Source organism: Meriones unguiculatus, chromosome 16, assembly GCF_030254825.1.
Source record: "Meriones unguiculatus strain TT.TT164.6M chromosome 16, Bangor_MerUng_6.1, whole genome shotgun sequence".
Lineage (NCBI taxonomy): Eukaryota > Metazoa > Chordata > Mammalia > Rodentia > Muridae > Meriones > Meriones unguiculatus.
Genome location: NC_083363.1, coordinates 8,348,015 through 8,375,890, shown reverse-complemented (window position 1 = coordinate 8,375,890; position 27,876 = coordinate 8,348,015). Strand labels below are relative to the sequence as shown.

At 52.9% G+C, this 27,876-nt stretch overlaps 1 protein-coding gene and 2 non-coding genes across 16 annotated transcripts in view; all 3 read right to left on the bottom strand.

Annotated features, from left to right (window-relative positions):
* Positions 1-2,570: 2,570 nt before the first annotated feature.
* Positions 2,571-27,876, bottom strand: part of Trpm2 (transient receptor potential cation channel subfamily M member 2) — a 48,410-nt gene continuing 23,104 nt past the window's right edge. For 4 of the 14 annotated variants that reach the window (XM_021649666.2, XM_060369244.1, XM_060369243.1 and 1 more), the window contains exons 12-33: positions 27,499-27,852; positions 26,259-26,396; positions 25,589-25,718; positions 25,254-25,399; positions 24,385-24,497; positions 23,118-23,331; positions 21,255-21,373; positions 20,522-20,654; positions 19,918-20,089; positions 17,058-17,241; positions 16,136-16,317; positions 15,759-15,891; positions 12,600-12,687; positions 12,024-12,111; positions 11,255-11,412; positions 10,410-10,486; positions 10,055-10,156; positions 7,589-7,675; positions 6,675-6,780; positions 5,625-5,726; positions 4,396-4,512; positions 2,571-3,466 (exon numbers count right to left, since the gene is read on the bottom strand). In XM_021649666.2, the coding sequence (XP_021505341.1) occupies positions 3,320-3,466; positions 4,396-4,512; positions 5,625-5,726; positions 6,675-6,780; positions 7,589-7,675; positions 10,055-10,156; positions 10,410-10,486; positions 11,255-11,412; positions 12,024-12,111; positions 12,600-12,687; positions 15,759-15,891; positions 16,136-16,317; positions 17,058-17,241; positions 19,918-20,089; positions 20,522-20,654; positions 21,255-21,373; positions 23,118-23,331; positions 24,385-24,497; positions 25,254-25,399; positions 25,589-25,718; positions 26,259-26,396; positions 27,499-27,852 (3,090 nt within the window). In that variant the 3' untranslated portion in view covers positions 2,571-3,319. Of the gene's footprint in view, positions 3,467-4,395; positions 4,513-5,624; positions 5,727-6,674; positions 6,781-7,514; positions 7,676-10,054; positions 10,183-10,409; positions 10,487-11,254; positions 11,413-12,023; positions 12,112-12,599; positions 12,688-13,870; positions 15,652-15,697; positions 15,892-16,135; positions 16,318-17,057; positions 17,242-17,340; positions 17,558-18,087; positions 18,349-19,917; positions 20,090-20,521; positions 20,655-21,254; positions 21,374-23,117; positions 23,332-24,384; positions 24,498-25,253; positions 25,400-25,588; positions 25,719-26,258; positions 26,397-27,498; positions 27,853-27,876 lie in introns of those variants that run through there. The other 10 variants (XM_021649665.2, XM_021649671.2, XR_002476866.2 and 7 more) reach the window with 10 other exon arrangements.
* Positions 5,683-5,758, bottom strand: LOC132648454 (Z6 small nucleolar RNA). Its single transcript, XR_009586853.1, has one exon. It is a non-coding gene; the product is annotated as a Z6 small nucleolar RNA (small nucleolar RNA).
* Positions 6,628-6,721, bottom strand: LOC132648455 (Z6 small nucleolar RNA). The gene has a single exon (XR_009586854.1). It is a non-coding gene; the product is annotated as a Z6 small nucleolar RNA (small nucleolar RNA).

The following is a 27,876-nucleotide window of genomic DNA, read 5'->3' as shown; positions in this document are numbered from 1 at the left end:
CACGTTACCAGATGAACTCCCCAGCCCCATCATCAGAGTTTGTTTCGTTCACTTTGACCCTTTATGTTCTGACTGAAGGTGTTCTCGGACTAAGTGGCCCTGTTGTCACTATGGATTGGTCCTCTGTTATCACTAGAAATCCACCTTGGGTGACCTTAATACAGCCATGCCAGCTTCCTTTGGTGGAGTTAGAGCAGAGTGTCCCCTTCTGTCTTTTCTCACCACACAGTGGGGTTTTCCATTTCAAGTCATTTCCTTCAGAGTCCCACAGTGTCCACGTGCCTCTCAAAACCAGTCAATTCCAAAGGGGAAAACGGTAATTCCCTAGGGATAAAAGCACAGTCTATGTAGCCAAGTGTGCTGGTTGCTCTTCTCATTGGTGTACTATATATATATATATTTTTTTTCAGGACAGGGTTTCTCTGTGTAGCCTTTGGCTGTCCTGAACTCGCTTTGTAGACCAGGCTGGCCTTGAACTCACAGTAGCCCACCTGCCTCTGCCTCCCTGGGTGCTGGGATTAAAGGAGTGCACCACCACGCCCAGGCGGTGTGCGATTTCTTACAAGCCACTTACAGGAAGATTTATTCTGGTTCCTAGTTTGGTGGGGAAGGCTTAGCAGCAGAATCCCACCCACGGCCTGGAAGGCAGAATTCGTTCAAGACTTGCTTACTCCCATCTTGGAGGACCAGAAAGCAAAGTGACGAAACGGTGGCGTTCAGCTGCCTTTTTCCTCTTGTATTCCACCCAAGTACCCAGCACATGGTGTGGGGTCACCCATGCTCAGGATAGGTCTTCCTGCCTCAGTTAAACTCCTCTAGAAACACCCTCACAGACGTGTCCAGATGTTTAAAAACCCAGGTGTGCTGTGTGACTATGTTTTTGTCTTATTCCCAGGTATGGGACCTAGGGCTGCTTCGGGTTGTCCATAGCTGCTGACTGTGATTTGTCTCGTGCTTTATGAGAGGAGTGATTTTTGCCAGCTAGAGATAGTTTATGTTTAGAATTCTGGGGACTCTTGAGGGGCTATAAATCAGAGGGCCCTAAGAGGGCCTGCAGTGGCTGCTGCTCCCCTGCTGCTGCCTTTGCTATTGCTGTTGGCTGGGTTGCTGACTGGAGATATCCTGATGAAGAAGATTGGACTTGCCCCAAGGAACTCAACACCCATCATCAACAGGAAGTAATCTAAAGAAGTCTACACCTCCTCTAACCTTCTTTCTTGCCTACCTCAAGTTGGGAACTTGGAAAAGATTGGGGTGGAGAAGGGTAGATATAGGAATACACTAAGATAGCCAGAAAAGCTCCCAGTTACATCCAGAGGTTTTCTTCAGTCTTTTAGATGATTCTAAGTCCTATCAAGTTTACAGTGATTAGTCATCACATGGGTTCATATCCCACTGACCAGACAGGCAGTGGCTACACATTGAGAAAGGTATAACCTTGCTCTGCGGATGCTCTTGTCTAGTGAGTCCCTTCATGCAGCTGTGAGAAGACAGCAGACATACTCAAGCTGAATACACTGTCCAGAGCGACAAGATGGTCAACAGTGAAAAGATTACTATGGACAGCAGGAGTCTGAGTCACTGCTGCAGACGGAGGAACTAAGAAGTCAGTGTATTGAGATCCTAAGACCAAAGACAGCCCTGGGAAATCCAGAGAAATAGAGTCAGTATTCAGTTAGACTGCATCTTTTTTAGCCTGTGATATCTCCTGGCACTGCTGGCTCGGCAGCTGGGAGGTAGACGGGCAATTAGGCAATCTCTCAAAGTGCCTTTTGTTTCCTCAGCTCCTGCCTTCTTGGCCCAGGCATGGGACTTGACTGTTGGAGTCCTCGTCCTTAGCATGGTGTTGCTGGAAGGTGGTGGAACCTTCAGGAGGTGGGACTGAATTCGAAGGTACCCTTGAAGGAAACCATGACCTGCATCCCTCAGCTGCTGCACATGTGATTGGTTTGTTTTGCTCTCCATATGCTTGTCCCACCTCTATCCCTGTGCCATCGTGCTATTAGCCCACCCAGTGACTCAATCTCAGGACAGAGGGTGGCCAAGAGGCTACAGGGCCAGCCAGAGCAGAGCCAGTTGCCTTTTAGTCAACTTTCTCAACAGTTTAGGCCAGGTTGGGCCTCCTCTGTACCACTAGAATCATTGTTTCTCCTAGAATTCCTAGCTCTCTCAGAAAGCCTGGAACTCCAGGGCTTCCTGGATCTTCCAGAATTCCCAACTCTCTGCATTGTTTTGAAGCCTGAACTGGAAAAAGAACAACCTAGGACTATGTCCTCCAGCTTCCATGGAGCCACTTAGCAGCCCTCCATAGGCTACCTGTTGCTTCCCAGAAACCCTTCTGTTGCTTGGCAGGAGATGCCAATCTGATCACTTCCCTCTGGGCATCTTGGCCTCCTTTCTCGGAGCCAAGGATACCTGCTGTCTAGGAAACCAGGCTGTTTCCAGTGTCTCAGGATGGCTCAGGATGTGTTTCCCAGTCTACTGGAACAGGCCCCAGCCACCCAAGAGCTCTCATGCTTTCCTTTGCTCCCGGTGTTCCAAGTTGAGTCCCAGACTTTTCCAAGATTAGCTTTTGGATAGACTGGTCATATCAGTTCTTTATTGTCCCATCGCATTAAAGCCGAGCTTTGCCCACCCCTCCCTGGCTCCAGTGCTGATCTCATTGCCAGTACCAACCCCTGAGTCACCTACCCTGTCAGAGAAAGCCTCTCATTCTCAATGGTGCATTCCCCTAGAGGCCATGACATAGTGACTGCCACTGTCTTCTTCCAGTACTTTCTGTGCCCTGAGGTCAGCTGGAGCTGGGGGTGGGGACGCCCCTGCCTGTGTGCCTTCTGAAGTGTAGGGATGAGAATGGTCCTACCTCAAAGCCCTCACTGCCTTTCCCAACGCCTGTGACCCAGCACTGGCTGGGAGTCATGAGGACAATGCCCCTTCCTGAAGGAGGCCCAGCCTCTATCTATGGTCTGCTTAGGGCAGAAGGCTCCCACAGTGAAGACAGAGGCCCCTCCAGGGGATAGCGCCTGTCCCAGAGGTAGCACTTCCAGCCAGGCTTTACAGGTAGTGGCAGCATCTCACTGGACAGGGCCCCATTTAGCCCCAGTCAAGGCATGGTCCCTGAGAACAGAGGCTGCTGTAACCCCCCTGTTGTGGCAGAGGTGGCTCTCAGGACAGCATCTCCGGGGACCTGTTCAGATCCCGGTGGTCACCCAACCCCACCCCACAACCTGCCACCCGGCCCTAAACTAAGCAGCCCAAGTCCTGGGGGCCATTGGTAGATGGCCATCCCTGCCCCTGGAGCTTCCGCCAGAACCCGCAGTCAGAAGTGAGCTCCAAACAGCGAGGCCACCTTCTGGAGGATGGTCTTGTGGTTTGCATAGAGGGGGATGCGCCGATCCACCACCTGCCACTCGGTAGACATCCCCAGGACACTGGCCGACTCCTTTGGATCATGGGTGTGCAGGTTCTGCAAAGACAAACACCTATATCTACCCGGAACCCTGGATCCTCAGGCTGCAGGAGCCGGTGCAGCCTAACCATACTGTCTCCCACCCCTGCCCACTGTATGGCTCAGGATCGCCAGCTCTGGGTGCTGAACCGGCCCCTTTGGATCTTATAGTCCCAAGTGAATGGGGAGATTTGACCTTACTCAGAGGCCTTCGTTCTACCAGGAGGCCTGGATTTCAGAGTGGGACTTTTCCCATCCTAGTTCTAAATCAAGCAGTATAGAGGACTGGTGGACAGATGTCCATAAAGAGGGCACAGGGAGTGGAGAAGGCCTTGCCAGCCTCTCTCTGGACATGGTCCTCAAGTCCTCTCTCGGTGGCTCATAGGGACCATCAACTTGACAGTGTCTAGAATCACCTTGGAGACAAATCTCCAGGCAAGTCCACCAGAGACTGTCTAGCCTGGACTAACTAAGGAAGGAAGACCCGCTCTGAATGTGGGTGGTGCCATTTCTGGAGATGGGATTCTGGGAAACATAAGGTGTTGAGATGCATCCCACATCTACTTCCTGACTGAAGATGCAACCTGAACATTATGGGAGCAGCTGCTTTGTGTTCCTGCTCCCATACTCCTCAGCCGTGATCAACCGCGAGCCAAGAGAAACCCTTCCCCAAAGCTGCTTTGTCCCAAGTATTGTCACAGTAATAATCTACTAATATACCTCCTCCCCAAACAACTTGGGAACGGGCCCACTGTTCAGCCTCTACCGTGGTTCCCCGGCCTCTCCCTGATGCCCCTTTGGTCTCTTCAGGATGAGAACCTCCATGTTAGCCTCCCCATGGATGGGCATCCCTGTCTCGAGACGCCAAGCAGACCACTACCAAGAGGGCCCCGAGACGCATCCGGAGCATTCTACCATGCTCCCTGCTTTGGAGGCTGGCCTCATACCTCTTCTAGCCTCTTGAGCTCCACATCATTCTGGCCCTGGAAATGGATGCTGACAGCCACCGTCTCGATCCAAGCATTGTCTGTGTTCCGTGGGTCATCCACGTACCCTTTGTACACCTGGAGGCCGGGGCAGGGGTAAGCCAGCTGGTCTAGCGAGGGGGCCCTGACTTCCCAGCCCACCCTGCAGGAACTCCGATCCACAGTGAGGGAGGGATTCCTGGGGCAGAGTCTGAACGTGGCTGGCTACTCCTGCCTGAGGCTACCCAGTACCTGATTTCTCCCTGACCAGTCTCGGACCCCACAGCCTCCTGACCCTACTCCTGGCTTCTGGCACAAGTCAGTCATAGGACCCGGCAGCACCGGGCATCCAGCAGCCTCATCCTCAAGTACTCTGCTCAGGGAGAACCCAGACAACAGTCAGTGCTACACAACCCCACACAAAATGGGAGTCCAGAACCACAATCCCAGAGATAATGGCAGAAGGCTTCTCTGGGGCATGGGGGCTTCTTTTTTGGTGTTGAAACTAGAGTATTAGGGAGTGTATAAATGTGAGGGAATTGCTCATTCTAGACAAAGTCTCTGTCAGCCCCCTAGTGGGGCTAAGGAGGAATCACAGGAAACTTAGTCTGGAGGTGAGCAGGATGGCCTGAGCTTTCTCAAAGAGGGTGAGTAGCAAGCATTTCAGCCTTGTTTCTGGATGTGTCTGTGTTTATCCACAGACTCCAGACTCATGCTATGTGAGTTTTACTCTAATAAGAAAAGAAATTATTTTTTTTAGTTGCAAGAGAGAAGGCAGTGGTGTCCAGTGAGGTACTGTACCAATGATACCATCCAACACTGAGGGGCTCCAAGTAACATCAGGAGTCACCAGCCATCACTCTTGTTTCTTTCTAACATACAGAACAGCTGGATTGCCCCCAGAGGGCTGTTGAAATTAGTCACGGTATATCCACCAATACATTAGTCCCGAAAGACAGAGATGAATTTGTAAATCTGGACGTAAAGACAGCTTCTCATATGGTATGAAGAAGCAAGTCATAGTCTGCTTATGGCCCATGTCCATCAGGAACACACATGTCTGTGTACAAAGAGTCACCCAGACTGACTAGGGAGGGTAGAGGGTCCTATAAAGAAGTAAGCATCAGAGCCCTGCCCAAGGACCCAGGACGGCGCTGCTGAACATGTGGGACCCAATACACAGGGCTCAGTGCACAGGGAGTGGGCCCTACCTCTGTACCCTGCATCAACAAGGTCTCAAAGGCCACCCAGAACTCTTGCCGGAGGACCCGTTTCAGCTTCCGGGGCAGCATCTCCCCTGGCTCCCGAGAGCCCTAAGCAGAGAAGAAGTGAAGTCCAGTCAACAAGGCATGCAAGCTGGATCCCAGGCAACCTAGGAGCCCATCTCCTCTGGCCACCTGCCCAGAGTAGGCAGCCAGCCAGCCCCCTGGAAAGCTGAAGGCAGCAGCGTCTGTCAGCTTGCCGCCTGAGTGACACTGGCCAGATCCACCAACCACGTCAGCAGCCTGCAGCCTGAGCAGGGGTGTGGAACTAAAGAGGGGCAGGGACAGCCACTGTGACTCCAGGAAGGCAACTGGGCCTTATCACCACCTTCCATCAGGGACAGGCACTATACCCTAATTGTTTGCCTGTCCCCTGTTCCATCTGCCTAGTTCCCGACGCTGGGCTCTCAGCATCCAGAAGGCCTGGATACTGCCCTGGCCCTGCAAGCCACCCTCTAGCCTGAAGACCCTGGCTGACACCACTGGCCCGTACCACTTCAGGGACATGTGCCTCTACCAAGGCAGCCACTAAGCTGTGGGCACAGACAGAAGCCTTAAAAGCGGGACAGCTTTTTGTTGAGTTGGGGAAAAATCGCAGACATGGGGAATAGGGACAGAGGAGGGACATCATTCCCAAAGGGCCTCTAGGATGCCCTCTCACCTTCAGCCCCTTAGTTAGCAACTGTTCCTGAGCCAAAGGCCTGTGCAAAACCCCACCCTTAACCCTTAAACAGCACCTCTCTGCCTTTAGGGCTCAACTCAAGAGTCTGGAGCGGGAGAAGCAATCCACATCTGAGCCACTGGGAGCTGTCCCTGCCCTGAGCTCTGCCACCCAGGGAAGGCTGGCCTAGGATACACAAGTGTGAACCTGTGTGGAAGCCGGGAAGGGAGCTCTGAGGAGGCACTGCACCGTATTAACTCGCTGAGGGCGATGGGAGGCTGGGATTGTCCGTGTTCCTGCAGTGAGTGTGACAGGGATGGATATGGTGTCTGGCTTACCCCTGGCAGTGCCCAGTGCTCTGAGTGAGGCAGCTTCATCACCAGCACCTCCAGCATCTTCCTGACACTCTTCCGGCAGATGGCTCCACCCTGGTTCCTCTTCCACCTACACAAGGGACCCTTTTACACCTGCATGGCCACGGGTACCCTCATGCAGAGCAGCCGGCAGGGACTGGCCCCAGCCGGGAGCCAGCATCAGACCCACTGTGGCCTCTCCGACAGCCTCAACCCCCACCCTACCCCAATTTTCTTCCTCCCTATCCCACCCCCAACCCTACTCTACCCCCATCTTCTTTCCTAAGCACCTAGTTCCCAGGCAGAACAGAAACAGAAGCCACATGGAGAGAGCCCATCCCAGTTGCCCAACTCCACAGCTCTCTGGCACTGTCGGAAGAGCCCAGTGTCTTGTTGTACTCCACACATCCTGGGCTAGAACCCCCCAAAGGATCCCCCAAGTGCAGCCAGTCAGCACCTGCCTAGAAGGTAGGCGGGACCCAGGGTTGGGTTGTGGTTAAAAAGCTTGAGGGGAGAATATGGGACTATTCCTGCAAGGCTGTGTAAGAGTGTGGATTTGTACACATTCCCCTGTAGGAGAACCCCCAAATTTTAACATTACAATGGGATTGTGCGTGGGCTTTGTTTTGTCTTGTAATTTCTGTAGCTTTTTCTTTTTAGCTCTAGACACAGTTTTTTATCAGCCCCTTAGTAGGGCTACAGGAGCACCCCAGGACACTTAAACAGCCTCCAAGGGGTAAAGGGGTAGCCTGGGCTTTCTCAAAAATGGTGGGGTGCAGGACACATGTCTGCGTTTTTCCGCAGGCTGTGCAAAGTGTCACGTACCACAGCCATCCCGGCGGCCCTCAGAATATGGGGGGTGGGGGAGTCAAGGCGCAGATGGCAGACATGGCGCTCACCGAGTAACCACCGGCTGCAGGGTATGGTTGGGCCCAAACCAGCTGAGGCTCCCGCGTCCACGCAACCCCGTTCGGCCCATGGGGTTCCTAGGTGAGAAAGGGTTCACTTACCCACTGTATCTGATGAGGAGGTTAGGAGCAGGGACATTGGGCAGGTGGGGCCAAGTCACAATGGGCACAGCAGGGATAGTGTCCTGGCTCCTGCCAACCTGTCCTGGCTCCTCAGGGATCTCCACGTGGTGAATCTAGTATACAACCACCACGGCCAAGCCTCCTTCACAGGTAGGGCCGAACACCCAGAGAGTCCTGTGTCTGGTGCTTGGGGCCACAAATGATGGGTGACTGCACTTGAAGCCAGGCTGAAGAAACTAGGCTGTGGATACGTGGCTCCACTGTACCCTTGGAGCAAAAGGGCTAACCATGAGCAGCAAGGTGCACAGGTGCCTCTCATTGGGCCAGGACCCCTCTCTCCCCTCCTCTCGTACAACCGGACCCCATTCCAAATCAAGACTAGGAACTGGTAGATCTCATGACTTCAACACAAAACAGAGGGAGATGCACCCCAGGGCGGCCACACAGGACAGGCCCAGCCTCCTCCACACATCACCCTCCTAGCCCACCACTCCACATCTGCCACCTGGCAAGACCCACCTCATGGGCAGGCTCTGCTTCCTTCATCAGTTCCTAGTGGCCCCGGCCACCCCTCTTCCTTCCCTCTCCCATCTCTCACTGCTCAGCTAAGGTCCTAATGTCCCCACACCACCCAATGGCTTGGTCCTAGTGTGGAGGTATTGGGAGGTAGAGCCCTAGGGAGGTGAGGCCTGATGGGAGACTTTACCTCATCGGGATGCCCTTTTGTTTTCCAGTGGGGAGGTGAACAACTCTCTCTACCTCACACACTCTGCCATGATGGGGTTACTGCCCCACAGAGCCACCAGGGCCAGCTTGAGTCTGAGGCCACAGTGACAGTGCTCTGTCTCTCTGCTGGTTGTCCTGGGTGTTTCGTAATGATGGAAAGCCGACTGGCCCAGTAACTTCTCTACCTCGGACAAGCACCCCCTCCAGCTTCGAGGTCAACTGGGAACACTTACTTCAAACACCATTTCGTAGAAGGAGAACAATGTTTCCTTACCATCTACGATCTGCCCTTGTTCCTGCCAAAGCCCACGTCAAGTCCACCCCATCACCAGACACATGGAGCACTGGGATCAGGAGGGACCTTCAGGGAGTAACTGCCCTCACAGACTATCCTAGCCATATGGCATCCTGTACTTCCTCTGCCCCATCAGCAAGAAGGCATCATCGGATGCAAGCTTCTGACCTTGGGCCGGAACCATGAGCCAAAAGCAACCTGTTTTTTTTTCCCTCATAACATATTTAGTCTTCAGCGTTCTATCATGAGTAACATAAAACAGACTTAGCCAATCATTTCACAAATGGAAACTAGATCTAGGGAAATATAATTTAAAGAACAGTTCATGGGTCCTAATTACATAAGCAGTGTTATTATATAAAAATTATTGGGGCTGAGAGATGACTCAGGAGGGAAAAGCGTTGGTCGTGCCAGCATGAGGACCAGGTTCAAATCCTCAGAATTCATGTAGAAAAAAGGAGTGAGTATGGAAACATGTACCTGAAATCCCAGGGGGTGGCAGAGACAGGAGGATTATTGACCAGCCTGCCTAGCCAGCTGGTGAGCTCCAGTCTCATGGAGAGACCCTGCCTCAAAAAGTAAGTTGGAGAGTGATCCGAGGAGACCAAACTCCTCTGGTTTCCATGTGTACAAACACACGGCATCTGTTTCCACACAGTGGTCATGACCTGTCACCTCATCCTTGCTTCTCCTCCTCGGTCACTCACCCCACAACGGACCTTCCTTTCTAAGCACTGTTCGCCCCATCTGTTATGGCTCCATCATGCAGACACCCAGGTTGGAGCCCTAGTCTGGTTCATGCCACCTCTCCCCTGCTGCCAGCTTATACAACCTCTGGCTGCTGGGACAGTAGCCCACTCTGTTCCCATTTAAGCCCTTAGCATCCTCTGCTCCACTGCTCCCCCTGCTGGCCACATGCCATCTGGAAGCACAGTGGTGTTTATGGGTCACTTGCTATATCCTCATAGTAAGGGTAACCATGCCCTATGGTTACTATGGGCTCACCAGCCACACACTGAGGCAGCAGAGTGCTCTCCTCACACCTGACTGTGGCCCCTGCGTTTCCAACCATGAGTCAAAGTCCCCAGGTACCAAACAGACCCGTGTGCTTGGGACCCTGCTGGCGTAGCTCCAGGAGCCTTCTCGGGAAAGGGATAAAGAAAGGCTCTGAGCATCCTCTGAGGAAATGACTCAAGTTGAGTTTTCGTTCCTCTTGTTGCTTGCTTTTTCCAGAAAGAAATGTCAGCTTGCTCAGAAAGGAATGCACCCCAAGGGCCAGCTTACTGATGCCACCTGACTCTGGCCATACTTACAAGGGGAGCCCGTACTGGACCACATAGGCTCCGTGGAAGCTTCGACGGTCTGTCATTCCATCCACGATGTTGTAACTGATCTTAGACAGAGGTTCTGCCATGCTGGGGGCAAGCAAGAGGACATTTCCCTATAAGAGGGACATTATGGCAGAGTAGGGACACAGGGAGACGGGCTCAGCCCAACTCCAGTGACCATGGGCCTTTCCTTTAAGAGGGGCCTCTGGCCACAGCTCATGTCCATTGTCAGAATGAGCTGTTGCCCAGGACAGGAAGAGCTGACTTAGGGTCCCTGGGGCAGATGAGGGAGAGCCTGCCTGGGCCTGCCCCATGTGAATCCTGGGACCCCTCTACTCACTCTCCCACAGGGTCTGTGAGAGCCACGTCCTTCTTCTCGGCGGTGTAAAATGGAGGGTCATAGATCAGAAACTCCGCCTACAACAAAGCAGATAAACTCCCTCAGAGGGTCACCCTAATTCTAGGAAGGCTAGGCCTGAGGGCTACAAATGGGCCCCTGAGAAGCTACAGCCAAGGGTACCACCCAACCAGGACCAAATACCCTTCCCCAGTGTGCATGGGCATCTCCCAGCCCTTGTGGAGTTGAGGAGGAGACTCCAGGTGGACACTCCAATGGGACCAGCCCAAGCATCATCATGGATGGTGTGAGCCCTTCCCAGGATGGGGTGGGGACTGCGTGGGTCCCTGGAGGTGAAAAGGATTCCATGCAGCAGAGGAAAAAGTGAGATGTGAACTGCAGCCTGGAATGTTCCAGAAGAACTGAGAGAAAGCAGGCAAGCAGGTGAGCTCCCAGGTGCCATTATCTCCGTCTCTGTGTGCAGAGAGGTCTCTCTTTTATGCCCAGTATTCAAAAGGAGGGTGATGGTTGCTCACTAAGGACCAAAGAGTCAAGAGCAAGGAGGAGTAGGTGGGATGGCAGGGCCAAGACAGCTGGAGCATGTGAGAGGCTGCAGAAACATGACTGCAGGGCCATGACTCTGAAAGGCCACGGTGCCTCAGGACCCTTCCACAGTTTGGTTGTCTGGCTCCTGTGATTGCGTGGATTACCTAGTCCACCAAATGCTCAGATGACCAGAGAGGCTGTAGTGGGCGGAGGCCACCATGAACACAGGGGTGGGGGAGCTCTTCTCCCGCAGAGCCCAGCACCACCTCCTGCCTTGGTGCACATGAGGGAATTATACTCACCTCCCAGGGCACCTTCTCATTAGGCACGGGGAAGCGCATGATGCGGGCATCGGGGTAGAGGAGATGCCGGGCGTTCACGTGGTAGCCATCTCCTGGCTCCTCTGCTTTCCTCCTGATACTCAGCTCGGCATCCGGCTCATCGAAGGCCTTCTGGGGTGCTAGAAACGGTCACATGTTTAAATGCCAGATCCCGACTTCCCACCTCAGGGATCTCAGCCATGGAAAGGCAAAGAAGAAGTTAGGTCACCATCCACTAGCAGACACCTGCCACTGAAGCCACACTGAAATGTCTCAGTTGGTGAGCTAACCTCACAGGCTGCTGCAGGGCCTGTCCAATGAATGGGGACAAGTTTGCTCCCTCAGGGCCAGCCAGGGAAGACCTAAGGAAGACCACAATCATTTGTGTCCACTTCCTTCCTGGCTGCACATTCAGGGAGACGGACTTTACTTTCTATTCCTTGACTGACACGATAGCCTCAGTCACTTAGAACTGTTCTTTGCTCCCAACTTTGCGGCAAGATGTAAAGAAGGAAGTCAGAAAGGAGGAGGTTAGTGAGATGTGTAGCATGCTGCCCCTTGGAGTCTAATAACAGCTCAAGCCAGCCTGGCTCACAGGCAGAGCTGAGGGCTGGCCCCGCAGGGCATGGAGATGGCTACCGCCAAAGTCCTCCTTCAGCAAAACCCCTAGAGCTCCCTCTCCTCCCAACCCATCCTCTGGACTCAAAACCACAGATTATTGGCGATGGCTCCTGAGACACCATATACTCACCCAGGGTCAGCACGCCTGCCCCTGAGCCAAAGCCACTGTCCTTCAGGGCTGTCACGATCCAATGCAAAGCTCTGGCCGTCTGAGCCACCTGGATGGCATGCCCCAAGAAAGACTGGGTTGGCATGTGTGGTCCACAAGGCATATGGCTTACGTCCTGGAGGACTGGCCTCAATCCCCGAGTGACCCAGACAACTAGCTGGGTCATGCAGCCTCAGAGGAGAACTTGAGGTTGTTACTCTAAGGTCCCAAGATATCAGTGTCTCGGGGGTGGTCTCAAGTGGAGAGAGGAGCCATGTATACTGTGGGACCACCAGAGCCATGTACCAAATATGGCTGCCTCACAGCTCAAACCTGGGAGAGCTCAGTGTTAGAAAGCTTGGGTAGAATTTTCTAGGGAATAAAAAAAGGAACTTCTTCTTTGGATAATGACCCCTCCTCTTCCTCCCTCCCTCCCTCTCTCCCTCTCCACCCCCCACCCCTTTACAAACCTCCATTTCTCCATCTTTTCCCAAAGTGCCCAGTCTCAGCATCGCCACACCACAAAATGCCCCACCAGGCCCTGACTCCCAACCCTACCTGTTCCTCCAAGGAGGCCAGCCTCTGTTCCATGGAGCCTGACCTCTTCACACGGTCCATGTCCAGCAGACCCACCATAGTGTCCACTCTGAAAGAGGACAGATGGATGAGCGTTAGTGAACTTGCCGATTATAGAAAACATGACACCCCAATTCCAGACAGCCCCCCAAGCCCAGCAGCCCAGGCGTGGCATCCCACTGGCTCTCATTTCAATACTGTCTCATGTCATCTGAAAGTATCTACAGCATATGTCTCTATCGTAAACCAAAACTGTCCCAGCAGGTGGGCAACCCAGGCTTCTGTGGCCCAGCTCAACAGGCCACCCGAGGTGTCAGCTGGGGGAGGTGACAGTATGCACAGCAGCCCACCTGTCTAGATTTGCCACACGGTGCCAGGCCACAAGCTCTGAAAGCTATCTCAGCTGACAAAGCTTGTGGAGACAGCTAGGTTGGTACAGGTGGGGTACTGGGGCTGTTGGGGAATGTTTAGTTTGAACTAAAAGCCCCTCCAAGACCAGCTGTGTTTATAGTCAAAACACCACTAAGCCTGCCTGCCCAGCTCAAAGTTGTTTACCCAGGGATTCCTTTACTTCCTCTCACTTGCGGTGCCAGACTGCTAGCAATATCCGTTTGTAATAAAGTGAGCCACTTGGTAATATCTTATCAGTGTCTCCGGGATGTGACCCAGTTTAAACAGTCATCCAGGGAAGGGAAGCTAGGAGCCACCCGGAGTGCGCTGGCTTCTGCTGCTTCAGTCCACAAAACACACCCCTGGTGCCCTTGCCCCTTTTTCCAAGACAACCTTGCCAACGTGTAAGGGTGAGGCTGTGATGTTTTCAGCATGTTTGGAAACCTATGATTCAGTCATGGTGACACAGTGAGAACCATTTAGATTTGCAGAAACCCCAAAACGTCCAGCTATTCTCTACGGGTGAGAAGCTGGGACCAACTTAGCTCAGCCCAATGCCATGAGGTGCTAGCACATCATGCATCAGGGTGCCTCCCTGGGTCTCAGATCCCTCACCGTGCCCCCAGAGAGGAAGTGGCCAGGCCAGGGTCTTCACCAGGTCCGAGGGACCGTCACTCATCATCTAACCTGTCACTCTGTGCTTCACGGTACTTACGCCCTAGGCGCATAGACTTCTGTTAAAGACTTCTAAACAATAAGCCAGAGACCCCGAGAAGCTACATCTTAGCACGCTAGGTACGATTCCCACTGGAATGCCTTAGGAACCATCTTGGAAATTTGATATTTTAATAATCCCTTTTAACCTCAGGAAGTAACTGGAGAAGCCCAACTTCTTCCAGGCCCCAGGCTGGAAACTAGACATCAGATCCTTTCTGAGCCTCCTTCTGGGACAAGGGCTGAGTGGGTCCATGTAGCTGATGTCTTCAGGGCCAGCCTAGTTCCCTGAGGCAGGAGAGCACAAAATCACCAGGACAGGCTCTCGATTCCAGGCTATATTGTTCACCAGCAGTGAACGCTGGACCCATGATACTTTTGCCCCTATCTTGAGTCTTTGTCATTTCAAATGCCTTTCTGTAAGAAAGGCTAGAGTAGGGATGCAGGTCATGTGCTCAGTCAACAAGCAAGCCCTTGACACTGTGCCAGGAGAGCCCTCAGGCTGACTTTACTGACCCAGCTTCAAGATCACCCTGATGATGGAGCATCCAGACATAAGCCCCATTTTATCAGCCTTGGATACCACACACCCCAGAATCTGGGCAGCGGGTACAGTTATTGTTCAAAATCTAATGACACCATACAATCATTCTGATGAGCAGGTGCTGAGGGGCTGCGTGGACTCCAGCACCTGCCATTTAAATAGTCGATGAGAATGTGGTATCAGCAAAGAACACAACCCAGTCTGCTGCAGGCCAGCTGGCCCAGGACCCACAGCTCAATAACCTCAAGGCATTCACAGTTTTTGCCAGGCTCTGGGTTTTACTGGGGGGAGGGGGGCAGCTACTCTGGGGGACCCTGTAGGATTCTATCCCTGCTCTCAGGAAGCTCATGGAGGGACAGCTAGGTACTACCCCCAGCCCACTGGGGTGATCCGAATGAGAAATTTCCTCCCCGAAGTCTTGGGTATTTGAATCCTTGGTCCCCAGTTGATGGTCCTGTTTGGGAAGGCATAGGTGCTCTATTCTTGTTAGAAGAAGGATATCACTGGCAGGTTTTTAGATTTGCTCTCTCTGCTTTGTGCTAACAGTTCAAGATGTGAGCGCCCAGCTTACATACATACTGCCGTGGTATGACCACAGTTATGGACTCTAACCCTCTGGGCCTGTAAGACAAAATAAACTTTCTTCTATAAGTTGCCTTGGTGTTTTCCCACAACTACCAAAAAGGAACTAGCACACCGCCAAGCAATCAGCTGATACACTCACCAACCAATAAGCCTCTAAATCCACCAATAAACCACAGATGAACCTGAAACAGACTCACCAAGCAATACACTCACAAAACCATCAACCAACCAACACGCCAGTAAAGCTGCCAACCAGCCAGTCTGCTGAAGTGTCACAGGTATGGACAGGGAGTGTGGAAGCAGGAAAGACCCTTCCATATGATGGCACTGAGTAGAAATCTGTTCCACGCAGAGGGCATTCCAAAGAATAATTCGACATCATAGTACCCGAACTCAAGCAAAACAGTCTACATCTTTGTCTAGCTTACCCATCGTGATGGGTACAAGGGGCTTCGATTGTCAGCTAGGTGTGCTGATGCTGCCGTCATTGTCACCATGACTCCCAGCACTATCAGGAGTAGTACCATCACTCTCAACACCATCATCTCCAGCAGCACCAGCACCAGTGCCATCACTATAGTCACCATGGCCTCCAGTACTAACCTCATTGTCACCATGTCACCTCAACATCATGTCACATCAACATCGTCACCGTTATCACCACTACCATCATCAGCACCATAATTATCGCCATCTCCACCATCATCACTTTCATCACTACCATCATCACCATCACTGCTATCACCCTCACAATCAGGTCCCTGCTTGCTTGTCTGAGTGCGATGACATCCAGTTTTCTCTCCCACAGGGCATGGGCCCTCCCCCCCCCCCCCCCGTGAGATCATACTTTGAATGGCTTTGGGGCATGGCTTTCAGGGTGCATCCCCCAGGGCCCCCAGCCTCTGTACTTCTCACTGATGTCCTGGATCTTCTGCTCTGGCCACTGTTTGTGCTGGAACTGCTGGTTCTGCAGGTAGTTCTCCTTCAGGTAGACCTCCCAGGTCAGGAGGGCCACCTCCTCGTTCTTCTCCAGCTTGTTCTCTGTAGGCGGGATAGGGCTTAGCAAGGATCTGATAACCCACCGAGGGCCCCATGGAAAGGGTCTAGCACCCCAGGCCCAGGCCCAGGGAACTACTGGCTCATGCCGGTGGCAGGGAGAGCCCAGCAGCAGGAGAGGTCCCCATGCCTGCTGACCGCCCGGGGTTCTGAAAGGAACCCCACATTCACAACTGCACCCAGCATGGCAGGACTGCACGACGTGGGAGGGAGGGGTCAGGGGGCTCACTGAGCTGCTTGTGCCGCTTGGCAGGGATCTTCAGGACAATCCTCTTGATCAGGAGCTGCAGGTGGCTGAGGAGGATGAGGGGTGGAGGGGCCGGGGGCCGGCCGTGGTACTCCTCAATCAGGTCGTGGCGCTGGAACTTCCAGATCTGGTCCGTGTGCTCCTGTACCTCCTGGAATGTATAGCTGGTGGGAGGCAGAGGTGTGTGTGTGTCAGAAGGCTCGTGGGACACAGCATTCCAGAGCCAAGTGTCTGGCACAGCAGAGGCAGGTGAGCGGAAGGGAAATCACAGGGATTTTAGGTTTGTATTAATGAATAAGAAAAGATGGCATCTGGGAGGGGCTAGACACAGGCTCTGAACTGCACAGAGTATCTAGTGATTCAAAGAAGGAGAGGATGCTGTCTCAGGTACTTTAGGTACCCAAGTCTGACACTGAGGCCCGGGGGCAGGGGAAGTGACGTTTGCCACATTATCAGATGGCTTGTCCTCCCCACTCCTACCCATACCCCTTGCCCTGACCTCAGAGGTAGCTAGCTCCTGTGGTTCTTAATGTTTAGAATACTCTAAAAACAGAAGGGGCAGCCCCCAAACTCAGCTGGTGAGGAAAGAGTTTGTGGTGCAGACCACAACAGAGGGACTTCCAACGGTCACAGCCACCAGGAAACCTGGGCCAAGGGCTCAAGGGTTGCATGCGGGAAGACTGGGCCTTCCATGGCTAAGCTGTTCCCTATCAGAGCAGAAGTGGGTCATTGGGCCCCAGAGTCAGTGGACAGGGGTTACTGGACCGCTAGGAACAGTGACACGGAGAAGATGGCATGCTGGTTCCACAGGAACTACGCACACACTCTCACGAGGATATCATGTGCCTACCTGTGCACACGCCAGCCCAGGAGAGCCCTGCCCTGCACCCGCGCCCACACTCACTTGAACATGGCGATGAGCAAGTTAAGCAGCAGGATGTTGGTGAATAGCAGGTAGAGGCAGAGCAGGGTGACTGTGAGCCACTCGGGGAAGGCAGGCACTTTCCCTGTCCAGTCGCTCTCCGGACACTTGGGCTTGTAGGGGTCCGTGCCATTGGGGCTGCACTGGTCCATGCTGAAATTTACACCTGTGAGGAATGAGGGAGGGGGAACCAAAAAAACATGCAGTTTGTCACCAGGAACTGGCTGCCAGGGACCCTGGCCATTGGGGTACCTAGGGTCCTCACAGTGTTTAAACATTACATCCCAGGAGTTAGGAGCTGGATGTCCAAAGCCTGATAAGATGACGATATGTACTTGGGTATCCTCAAGCAGGGAGTGGACTGTTGGAGGGGAGCCTGGAGCCAAAGCTTTCTCCCAAGTTGGCACCCTGTACCCCAGGGTCCAGCTGTCTCTCCCAAGGCACTTCTCATGGCTACTGTCATCGGTGCATGGGCCTTGATCCTGAGAAATTTAATTAGAAGGAAAGGAGTTTGAAAGAAACAGTGGGGGCTAGAGAGGTGGCTCAGCAGGTAAGAGCACATAACTGCCCTCCCAGAGGACCCAAGTTCAGTTCCCAGCACCCACTTCAGGTGGCTCTCAACTACTATAACTCCAACTTCCAGGGATCAGATTCTGTGGGCACTGTTTTCATGTGCACATACCCTCAAACACACACACACACACATACACACACACACACACACACACACCATTAAAAATAAAATATATCTAAAAATAACAGACATAAAAGAAAAATAACAGCAACACACACTAAAAAAGAGGGCGATACCGCAGGTCTGCTCAGCAGACCTGGCCACTGGAAGCCAAAGGAGGACTAAGATAAGTCAGTGTTCCAAATGGTTAGAGGGAGAGTTTGCTTCCAGCCGAAAGCCCCAACCTTCACGTGGACCCAAGGAATTCAGAGACCAAGGCCATTTGGGAAGAAGAAGAGCAAGCCTGGAGGCCCCACCCAGCCTGATATCAGAACTTACTATAAACTACAGCAGCCTTGGCACAGCCGTAACAGCAGAAAATGATGGGAGGCCTGAAATGAGTGCTTTTATTCGTGGTCAGGTAGCTTTCCCAAGGAGCCAAAACAACTCAGTGAGAAATACTTGCCCCATGGTGGGCCACAACCATCTCTCACTCCAGTTCCAGCAAATCCGATGCTTTCTTCTGGCCTCCCTGAGCACCAAGCAGACATGTAAAACATACGCATACATGCAAGTGAAATGCTAACATATGTAAAATAATAAATAGAAATCGAAGAACAACCCTTATCTCACATACAAACATGTACAGACAAAGTAGATTCATAGCCGCATAGGGGAAGAAGAGAGTAGTTATCACTGATGTGGCGAGGCTGAAAGCGAGTTTTTGCCAATGAGTCAGAGGTCAAAAGAAAGATCGAAAGCTATAAACCCTTACGAGAAAAACACACACATAAACCTTCTGAGCCTTCGGTTAAGCAACGTTTTCTCCACCATGACACAGAGGCTCAAATGATTATAAAAATCAAGCTGTACCTCATTAAAATTACATGCTTCAAAGAAAGTGCCTTTCCGTAAATAAAATAAAATGACAACCTCTGTAATAATAGAAAGTATTGCAAACTAGTCCTCTGACAGAAGTCTTAAAAGCTCAATAAATAAGAAAAAATATAATGGAAGGGGGAAATGAGCAAAAGACAGAAATGGACATTTCTCCTAAGAAGATGCACAAATGGTCCAGTAAGCACATAACAATACGTTCACAGAAGCCATTAGCGAAATGTCAATCAAATCCACAAGGAGACACTGCTGACACCCACCCGACAGTAACAAGTGTGAGGTGAGTGTGGAGAAACTGAGACACGTTGCCTCTGTGGAAACAACTCGGTGTGTTCCCAGAGTTAAACATACCCACACAGAAGCACAGATGTGAGTTCGCGGCGGTGGTGGTGGTAGCAGTAGCAGCAGCAGCAGCAGCAGCAGCAGCAGCAGCAGCAGCAGCAGCAGCAGCAGCAGCCACGGTAGCCCAAACCCACAAAGAACAAACGTGGTCACAGCTTATGAATAACTAAAATGTGCTCCATCCATGCGGAGAAACACCATTGAGCCATAAAATGGAATGAGGTGCTGAGACTTGCTCCACCCCCTAAGACCCTGAAATGGCTATGAGTCCTTCCAGAGGACCTGGGTTCAACTCCCAATACCCACATGGAGGCTCACAGCTACATGAAGTCAAACACTCACACACGTGAAATAAAAGTAAAAGGGAGAGTAAAAAAACAAACAAGGTGGGTGACTCCTAAGAAAGGACACCTGAGGTTGTGCTCTCGCCCCCATGCATGTATATATACTCACACACATATGCACACACTCACATAAACACACACATGTGCTCATATACGCATGCTCACACATGTATGAGCACACACAGGCACAGGCACACACACACACACATACACACAAACACCAAAAAGTCATCTTCCTGTCAAGGAGTAAGAATTTCTGACTGTTGTGGGGTGAGGGAGAGGGGATGACGTGGCTTTTAATGTTGTGGACTGTCAGCTGTGCCCCATACATCTTAAGTTGCTGTTAACACACTCTTCCTTGGGAAACGCAGGTTCCCTTCACTCTCCTTTGAGGGCTCTCAGCATCCAGGGCAAGCTAACCCAATGGAGCCCCGGGTTTTCCTGGGACTCAGAAAGCCGCACACCCTAGCTGGAAATGACCGCCACCTCCTGTAACCTTGGACTCTTAGGAGGTCCTAAGGAGCTCCCCGTCTCCATCTCTCTCAGTTCCTCTTACCCCGGAGGTTCCCACAACCTGGCTCCCTACCATCGATGTAGGTTGGGATCTGCCCAAAGATGGTCAGGTAAGAATGGTAGACGACCCCTCGGAAGATCCAGTCCACTCGGCTCTCGTTATGGATGAGGATGGCCTGCTTGGCCACTCCGAAGGACACCACCCACACCGCCAGGAGGAAGAGGAAGAAGAAGACGTCCTTCATCTGCAGAGAGGGAAATGATGAGCGGCACGTCCCGCCCCGGATGCCCTCTTCCCACTGTCACCCTGACACTGGGGAGCAGCCAGGGCCTCCTTGAAACCTCACAGAGAGCACACTGACATCTTGACAGGGAGTACCCTAAGATTTGGAGGGGGGTCAGATGACCCAAGAACTAAAGGCTTGTATCTGAGCAGCAGTGGGGCCCATGCGGGGGCTGTGACATGGGAAACAGGGAAGGCAGCCTGGAGGAGGAGGCATCCAGACAACAGTCTGAGGGAGATTCATCGATTCTGAGGATGAGGGCAGGGGCAAGACACAGGACAACTGGTAAGCCCTAGACCCAGTCTCCCTCTTTCATGGTGGGCACAGCTCTGGGCTCCCCTTACAGCGGCCATGGGCCCCGGCCCTTCCCAGGTAAGCCCCCTGTGCCCTCACCATCCGTTTCACGATGATTATCTTGGGCCCCAGCGTCTTGCTGATTGTGAAGATGTGCATGAGGCGGAGGCAGAACATGATGAAGTCCAAAGACAGGATGATACGCCCGGGGTACAGTGTCGCTGGGATGAGCCTGGCAGTGGGCAGGGTACTACCTCAGGCTCTGCTTGAAGGGGGCAGAGGTTTCCAGAGCCTCTCCCTGGCTTGGGGTGGTCCTTGGAGATACCAGGCTCTGGAGGAGCCAGGCCTAAACATGTTGAAGGTGAGGGTAAACATCAAGAGCAAACCATCCATAGAGAACTGGGTTGGCTCCAGTGGAGTCCAGAAACTCAGGCACAAGGACATCCCAGAAATAACTGCAGGAGCCTTGGCCATATCCATCCCACCTCAAGAAAAAAGGGGGGCCATCACATCTCAGACACACAAGCTGTCACTGGTGGGGTATAACCCAGCAGGGAGGGACCAAGAGGACACTGTGTGCCTCAGAAGCTGAGACAAACAATTTGACTGGTGGGCCCTGCACGTAACAGCAATCCAAGATGGCCAAAGAGAAGTCACACACCCCAACACCATGTCTCCATCAGCACCGAGGGCAAGCATGGTCTTACCCATCACTGCACCATGGACAAGCAAGAGTCAGAGTTCAGAGATCACCTGTCGGGACTAAAGTCAGCTCCCCACCTTGTCTTAAGCTGGCTGGGTCCGGGTGCCACACAGGGAGAAGGCCACTCACCGGCAGGTCAGTCCTGCTATGAAGAGCAGGATGGCCCCAATGTCCAGCTTGTTCCAGAAGTCACTGAAGTACAGGGATGCCTTCTTCATCAGCCCGCAGCCATCGGGATCGTAGAAGAGCTACTGAGGAGATCACGGTTAGGGGAGGCCAACCTCTCCATCAGCGGCACACAAACAAAGCCCTTTCTCAGCAGAGCGTGACTGTGGTGGGGGCCAGTGGGACAGAGGGTGGAGCTCTGCACTCGACAAGTTCGGGAACAAGCACGGATAGAGGTAAGTTCCTGCCAGACTTCACTGTTAGTCTCCCATGAACCAGTGGTGCTATTAAGCCTGTGAGTGTGTGTGTGTGTGCGCGCGCGCCTGTTTGTGAATGAGTTATGAGTGGGTGGGTGTGCCCTCTCTAGCGCCTCCCACAAAGACATTTGCTGTCCAGAATGATGCCTGCTTCCTGAGATAGCCTGGGAAAAGCGGGCCTAGAGGAGCCCCCAGGAGCCTCACATGCTCTGCCTGGCAGGAATTTTTCACACTTCTCTGGTACCAAGCCCTCAACAAAGGCACGTCCTTTCCCTTGGTCTGAGTCTAAGAGCCACATGTGCCCTCTGTCTTGGGCTGCCATGTGAGTTGAGTTCAGGGGACATAGAAGCCCTGACCCCCATGGAGGGTCTGGCTACAGAGGTTGAGGAAGCCCAGACTTCCAGAGCCTCAGACCCATCCAGCTCCTGCCTCATGGTTTCTTCCAGAGGTCTCCTCTTATTTCCTTGGGTCCCCCAACAGGAAGGGTGTCCACCCAATGTAAGCTTGTACCACAAGGATTCAGTAAGGACCTAGAACAGTAAGGGTTGGTCTGCTCAGTGGTCACACAGGCCTTTGTCCTGGGAGCTGACCTCAAGTCCCTGGAACATCCATCTTTACAGCAGTGTCTTGTTTGCCAGAGATCTAAGCTAGTGGTCAGACAGGCCACTCAGGACTAGTTCAACCTCTAGAGGGGCTGGAGACAGATCAGCCATGACAACAGAGCCATGTCTGTGGGACTGACCTGCAGTTCAAACCCTGGACCCTGCGGCTTGCAGAAGCAGCTGGGGTGCCACTGGCCTGGATGTCCTTACACATCCTTGCAGGGAGAATCAAATTCTGTCTCGGCCTCAACAAAGGGACCTCTGGCTGCTCTGGATCAGTAGTCCTTGGGTAGATGGATCCCTTTGGGGTCTTCAAGATAGGGTTTCTCTGTGTAGCATTGGCTGTCCTGGACTAGCTTTGTAGACTAGGCGGGCCTAACTCACAGAGATCCACCTGCCTCTGCCTCCCCGAGTGCTGGGATTACAGGTGTGTGCCACCACACCCAGCTAATATTTGGCATATTTTATTCTAAGCCCTTTTTTTCTGGGACGAACCATAACCACATTCACGGCTCTCCATCAGCCCAAGCCTTTTGCAAATTAGCACCCACACTTGGCAATGTGGGGGAGGCAAACCCCTTCAAAGGTGGCAATAGAAAGTGATTAGGTGGATGGGGGACCTTGGGCACACAGACCCAGCCTCTGGGAGCAAATTAGGGCTCCACACTTGGCAATGTGGGGGAGGCAAACCCCTTCAAAGGCGGCAATAGAAAGTGATTAGGTGGATGGGGGACCTTGGGCACACAGACCCAGCCTCTGGGAGCACTGGAAACTGAGGTGGGTCTCGAGTGTTTTGTACCGGAAAGGTCCAGAAGCCCAGCCTCAGACAGGGCAGGCAGGCCATGGGGGCAAGGCTCGATGGAGGAGCCAGGAGGAGTGGCTGCCTGCCTCCTGAGGTTCTGCCCAGCTCCCAGGGGCTCGAGTGAGGCTCGGTGGAGACAGACACTTGGTGAGGGAGCAGTGAGCACCTGCCGCATCTCCTCGCACACCAGGGAGAAGAGCCACAGGTAGATGAGGTACTCGCACCAGGATGGCGAGGGCTGGAAGTCCACCATGAGCACATAGGCAAACAGACAGAGAAAGGCGAAGTAGGACAGGATATTCAGATGAAAGATGACCACGGGGGCATTAAAGAAGGCACGGACGCGGGCTGGGCGACACAGTGCCTGCAGCCTCTTTTCCCTGCAGGAGAAGACACCTCACGTGAATGCGACATCCCAGACTTTGGTCCCCAGGATCTCCACTCACCCTGCAGGATGTGTGGCTCAAGGGGCAGATGTGCTCAGAAAGGAACACCTCGTCTGATACCCAAGGTCACGTAGCAGTTACAGGCAGGCCAGCAGAGCAGCCTTGGCTCTAAAGACCTCAAATCTTGCACAGACCCAAAAGGCCAGGAATCGAGTCTCTGTACATCCTGTGGACATCACAGCTCCTACCCAGGGCCATGCTTGGCTGTGAGCCTAACCTGGGTTAGGTTCCCTGGGCAGTGCTCATAGCATCAGAGGCGTTCTCAGACCTCAGGATCTCCCCACAAATGAGGACCTTAAGGCTCAGTCTAATGGGATGACCAACTCCCATGCTCTGATGCGTGGCCTTTTACCACAGCTGCTACTGGAAACGTAGCTCTGTTCCTCTCAGGGTAGGCTGGGGAAGCGGGCACACACTACAAAGGTCACAGGGTGATGCCCATGAGCCCTGACAGGATGTAAGACTGACTTCTGGTCGACCTGGTTCTGTGCAGGATGAGAGTCCAGAGGCAGAACAGACTGAAACTGTTTTAATACCTGCGCTGCCCCTCAGTGCCCCGGCTTCCCCTAGGACATGTTCCCAACAGTCAGGCTGTGAGAAAGCTGTGTAGCATGTGGCCTACGGCTATGAAAGGACTTGTGACTGGCCACCTGGGCTGAGGCTTGGTATCTGCCCCTGAACTTCCAGGGAAACCAGAGATGCTGTCTATCAAAACAGAGATGACATCTTAACAAGAGCCCATGTGCTCTGAGGCGACCGCCTCAGTGAAGCACAGCCAGGCCTGGTCTCCAGTCTTCCACTCGGTCTGGCTACAGCACTGAGGGTACCCCATCCACTCCATGCTCCCTGTTGGCACGGAACTGAGGCCAGCAGACAGGCTCATCAATATCCACCCTCCAGTATCCGGCAGTAAATGCAGGGCACTGAAAAAGTTTGTCCCCTTCTACTGTCTGCACATTCTAGGAGCCCAGACCCCCCCCCCCTCACCTGAAAGAGATGAAGCCGGTGAAGAGCAGTGGGAAGACCAGCATGCACAGGATGATCCTCCACAAGCCATTGTCCACACAGAGCTGGCCCCACCACACCTTGGTCAGGAAAGCCTGTGGACAGGGTGGTCCCAGGACAGTTGGCACCCAGCGGCCTGATCCTGACCCTGCTGGTCACGTCCTTGTGACCACAGAGCTCTGAACCCCTGACCATAGGTGGCCAGCCTGGCAAGCACCCCGTTGCCAGCCAGCAGAGGAATGGGGCTTTAGGTGGTTGGAGCCAGGCTACCGTGCATGGTGGAGAAATAGGACTTATCACACTGGGGTGGGGTTGGGGCTGACCCTTTTTCTGCCCGCCATGCCTCTTCCAGCTGCAGAACTCCCCACTTCTGCAAGGTCCCGAGGTCATACAGTCCCAGGCTGTCATAAGTGACCCTTTTTGGCACCATGGAACAGGGCTTGATTCCTTCCTCGTATGCCCAGACTCTGACAGCACAGGAGCTCCATAGGCATGGCAACAACATGAGACTGTGCTCCGAGGATACCCAAGTAAAAGGAGTGTACGCCCTGGTCCCAATATTCCATGAAGGCTACACTGTCCCCTGTCCTTCCTGTACTCCCCCCATGAGGTGAAACAGGCTTTTGGAAAGTGCACGGGGAGCCACCTGATGCTTGGACAGCTTCCCCCAGGCCCACCAGCCATTTGGTGCACCAATTTCCTCATCCCCCAAACCAGCAGACAAGTGCCTGTCTATGAGCCACTCATTAAAGAGCCACAATGCTGGGAACAACCATGTCACCAGAGCTGGGCTGTGCCCACATGAGCAGCCCCGGGAACCTGATTCTGGAAGTGGGCCCTCAGGGGATCACCTGGATGCCTCCATGAGACACAAATTTCATGTCCTTGGCCTCAAGGGCCAGCTGCAGGCAGGTGGTCTTCCCCCAGGCCTCGGACACACGGACAAGCAGCTTCTGGGCTCTTTCCTCATCCTTCCGGTAGCACTCAGTGAAGACACCTGAGGAATAGAGGAAGAAGTACATTGGGACGATCAGACCTGACCCTTGGGGTGGTACCCAGGACACGGGGTAAGACTAACACGTGGGTACTGCCCCGAAACATCTAGATCATGGACAAGGACAGCATCGGAGCTGACACACAGAGACGGAGACCCTGGTGACAGTGCAGGTGGCCTGAGGAAGCTCACCTATAGCTCTGTGTTCAAACTCGTCCGCCAGTGCCAGCATCTCCTCTGAGCTGTCTGTATCTTCCTCCTCCTTGGACAGCTCCTTCAGGATCTTGCTACAGGCCAGTGCTGCTGCAGTACAGTCCTGGCTCTGGGACACAGGGTTACTATGAGGACCTGGGGGACCGGCTAGGTTTACCCACCCTGCCCCTAGAAACCTATGATAGCAAACAGAGATGGTTAGGATCTGAAGTTTATGTGGGTCCTGTCCATATGAACAACTTGAGTCATCCCATATTAACACATAAGCCCTTCTGATAGCAGCCTCTTGTACAGACCCATGGGTACCAAGTGCTTGTCTCCCTAGCGGGTATAATAAACAGACAGGAACCTAGGGAGGTCACAGAGAACAACACTGCCTACATTGTGAGCCCTGGAAGTAACCACAACCGATTGCTTATAGGGTCCTTATCTGTCCTTCCTTTTCTTTCTTTCTTCTTTTAAGAATTATTTTACCACCAAAGTCGTTCATTTGTTTGTTTTTGTTTGTTTCCTACTTCTGGGTGCACCAAGCATCCCTGGGTTGAACATCTTACTGTCCCATACGACCATGAGCTATGATTTGCTATAGGAAGTGAGTCCCTGACTCAGATCATCAGTCTGGACATTGCAACTAAGCTGAGCCCGGTACCTGAGCCCAGATGATGCCTGCCAGCTCCCTGTGGTTCTGGATGACGGCCCAAATGAGAAGGTCGCGGACCGGGTCAATGGTGAAGGTAAGATGGTCTGTTGATCTCTTATAGAGGGACCGGAGGCTCACTCCTTGTACCTGGTAGGCAGAGGACCCAGCATCAGAACCCCAAGGTGGCAGGCAGTGTGTGTCCTGCCTTGTGTAGTCGCAGAGAGGTGACACATATCACTCTTGGGTACATAATTAAATGATTCATTGGGGAATGAGGAGATGGCTCAGTGGGTAAAGAGCTAGTCGCACAAGCCTGAGGACCTTAGTTCAAATCCCTACCACTCACATTTAAAAAAGAGAGAGAGAGAAAGAGAAAGAAAAAAACAAAGAAAGAAAGAACAAGCACAGTAGTGATTGGGTAGTAGAGACAGGAGGACTTCTAGAGCTCATTAGCCAGCCAGGCTAGCTGAAAGAGCAGACCTGAGGTTCAGTAAGAGACCCTGTCTTCAAAAACTAGGTGGTGACAACAGAGGAAGATGCCTGACATCAACCTTTGGCCTCCACACACAGACACCCTAATTTGCATATGCATATCACACACACACACACACACACACACACACACACGTGCGCGCGCACACACGCACACCAATTCATCAGAGTCATGTCACAGATAGAAGCAAAGGGGTCCTCCTGCTGCCCTTCTCACCAAACATGGATCTGCAGGGTTTCCCACAACCCATGCCTTCCAAGACAGAGTGTGGAGCTCATTGCTTTGGTTGGGGTTGTTTGTTTGGTCAATTGGTTTTGGTTTCCTCTTTCTCTCTTTTCTCACCCTTCCTCTCTCCCTTTCTTTCTTTGAGGCTACCTCAGTGATGACTTCACCATGTAGCCCAGGCTGGCCTTGAACTCTTCACCTTCCTACCTCAGCCTCATGAGAGCTGAAATTATAGGACACACACACACACACACACACACACACACACACACACACTTAGCAACTCCTAATTTTTATTTGTTTGTTTGGTTCGTTTTTTTAAGACAAGATTTCTCTATGTAACAACCCTGGCTGTCCTGGAACTTGCTCTGTAGACCACAGTTCCTAAGTTCTAATGACCATAGAGCTCATAGCCAAGGTAAGGATGGTCTTGGCCATCCACCAAGACCCAGGCATCACACATCACCAGTGTGTCATTGTACCCCGGACACCAGCACCCACATCGCTTGTGCCCACATGACCAGCACTCACATTGAGTTTGATGTGTGGCATGGGTAGTGAGAGCCGTGGCCGGTCACTGTACCGGGGCCGGGGGTACAGCAGCTGCGTGGAGTCCCCCAGGAGTTCACGTAGCACCTGGGCCACGTGGTGCATGTGCAGCCGGGGGGCAGTGGGTCCACAGGCCAGGCGTTCATGCTCTTCGGCCAGCACCTTCTGCAGCTTGCTGTGGAAGAGGCAGGACGGCTCCAGATTCTCGTACAAGCAGGCTAGAGTGTCCCAAGTGACAAACTCCTTCAGCCGCACCCCATTCTCCAGAAAGAGCCTCACAAACTCAGGCTTGTTAGAGATGAGGGCGGCTGTCATCATGGGGTGCAGATCTGAAGGCTGAAAGGGAGCACTGTTCAGTGA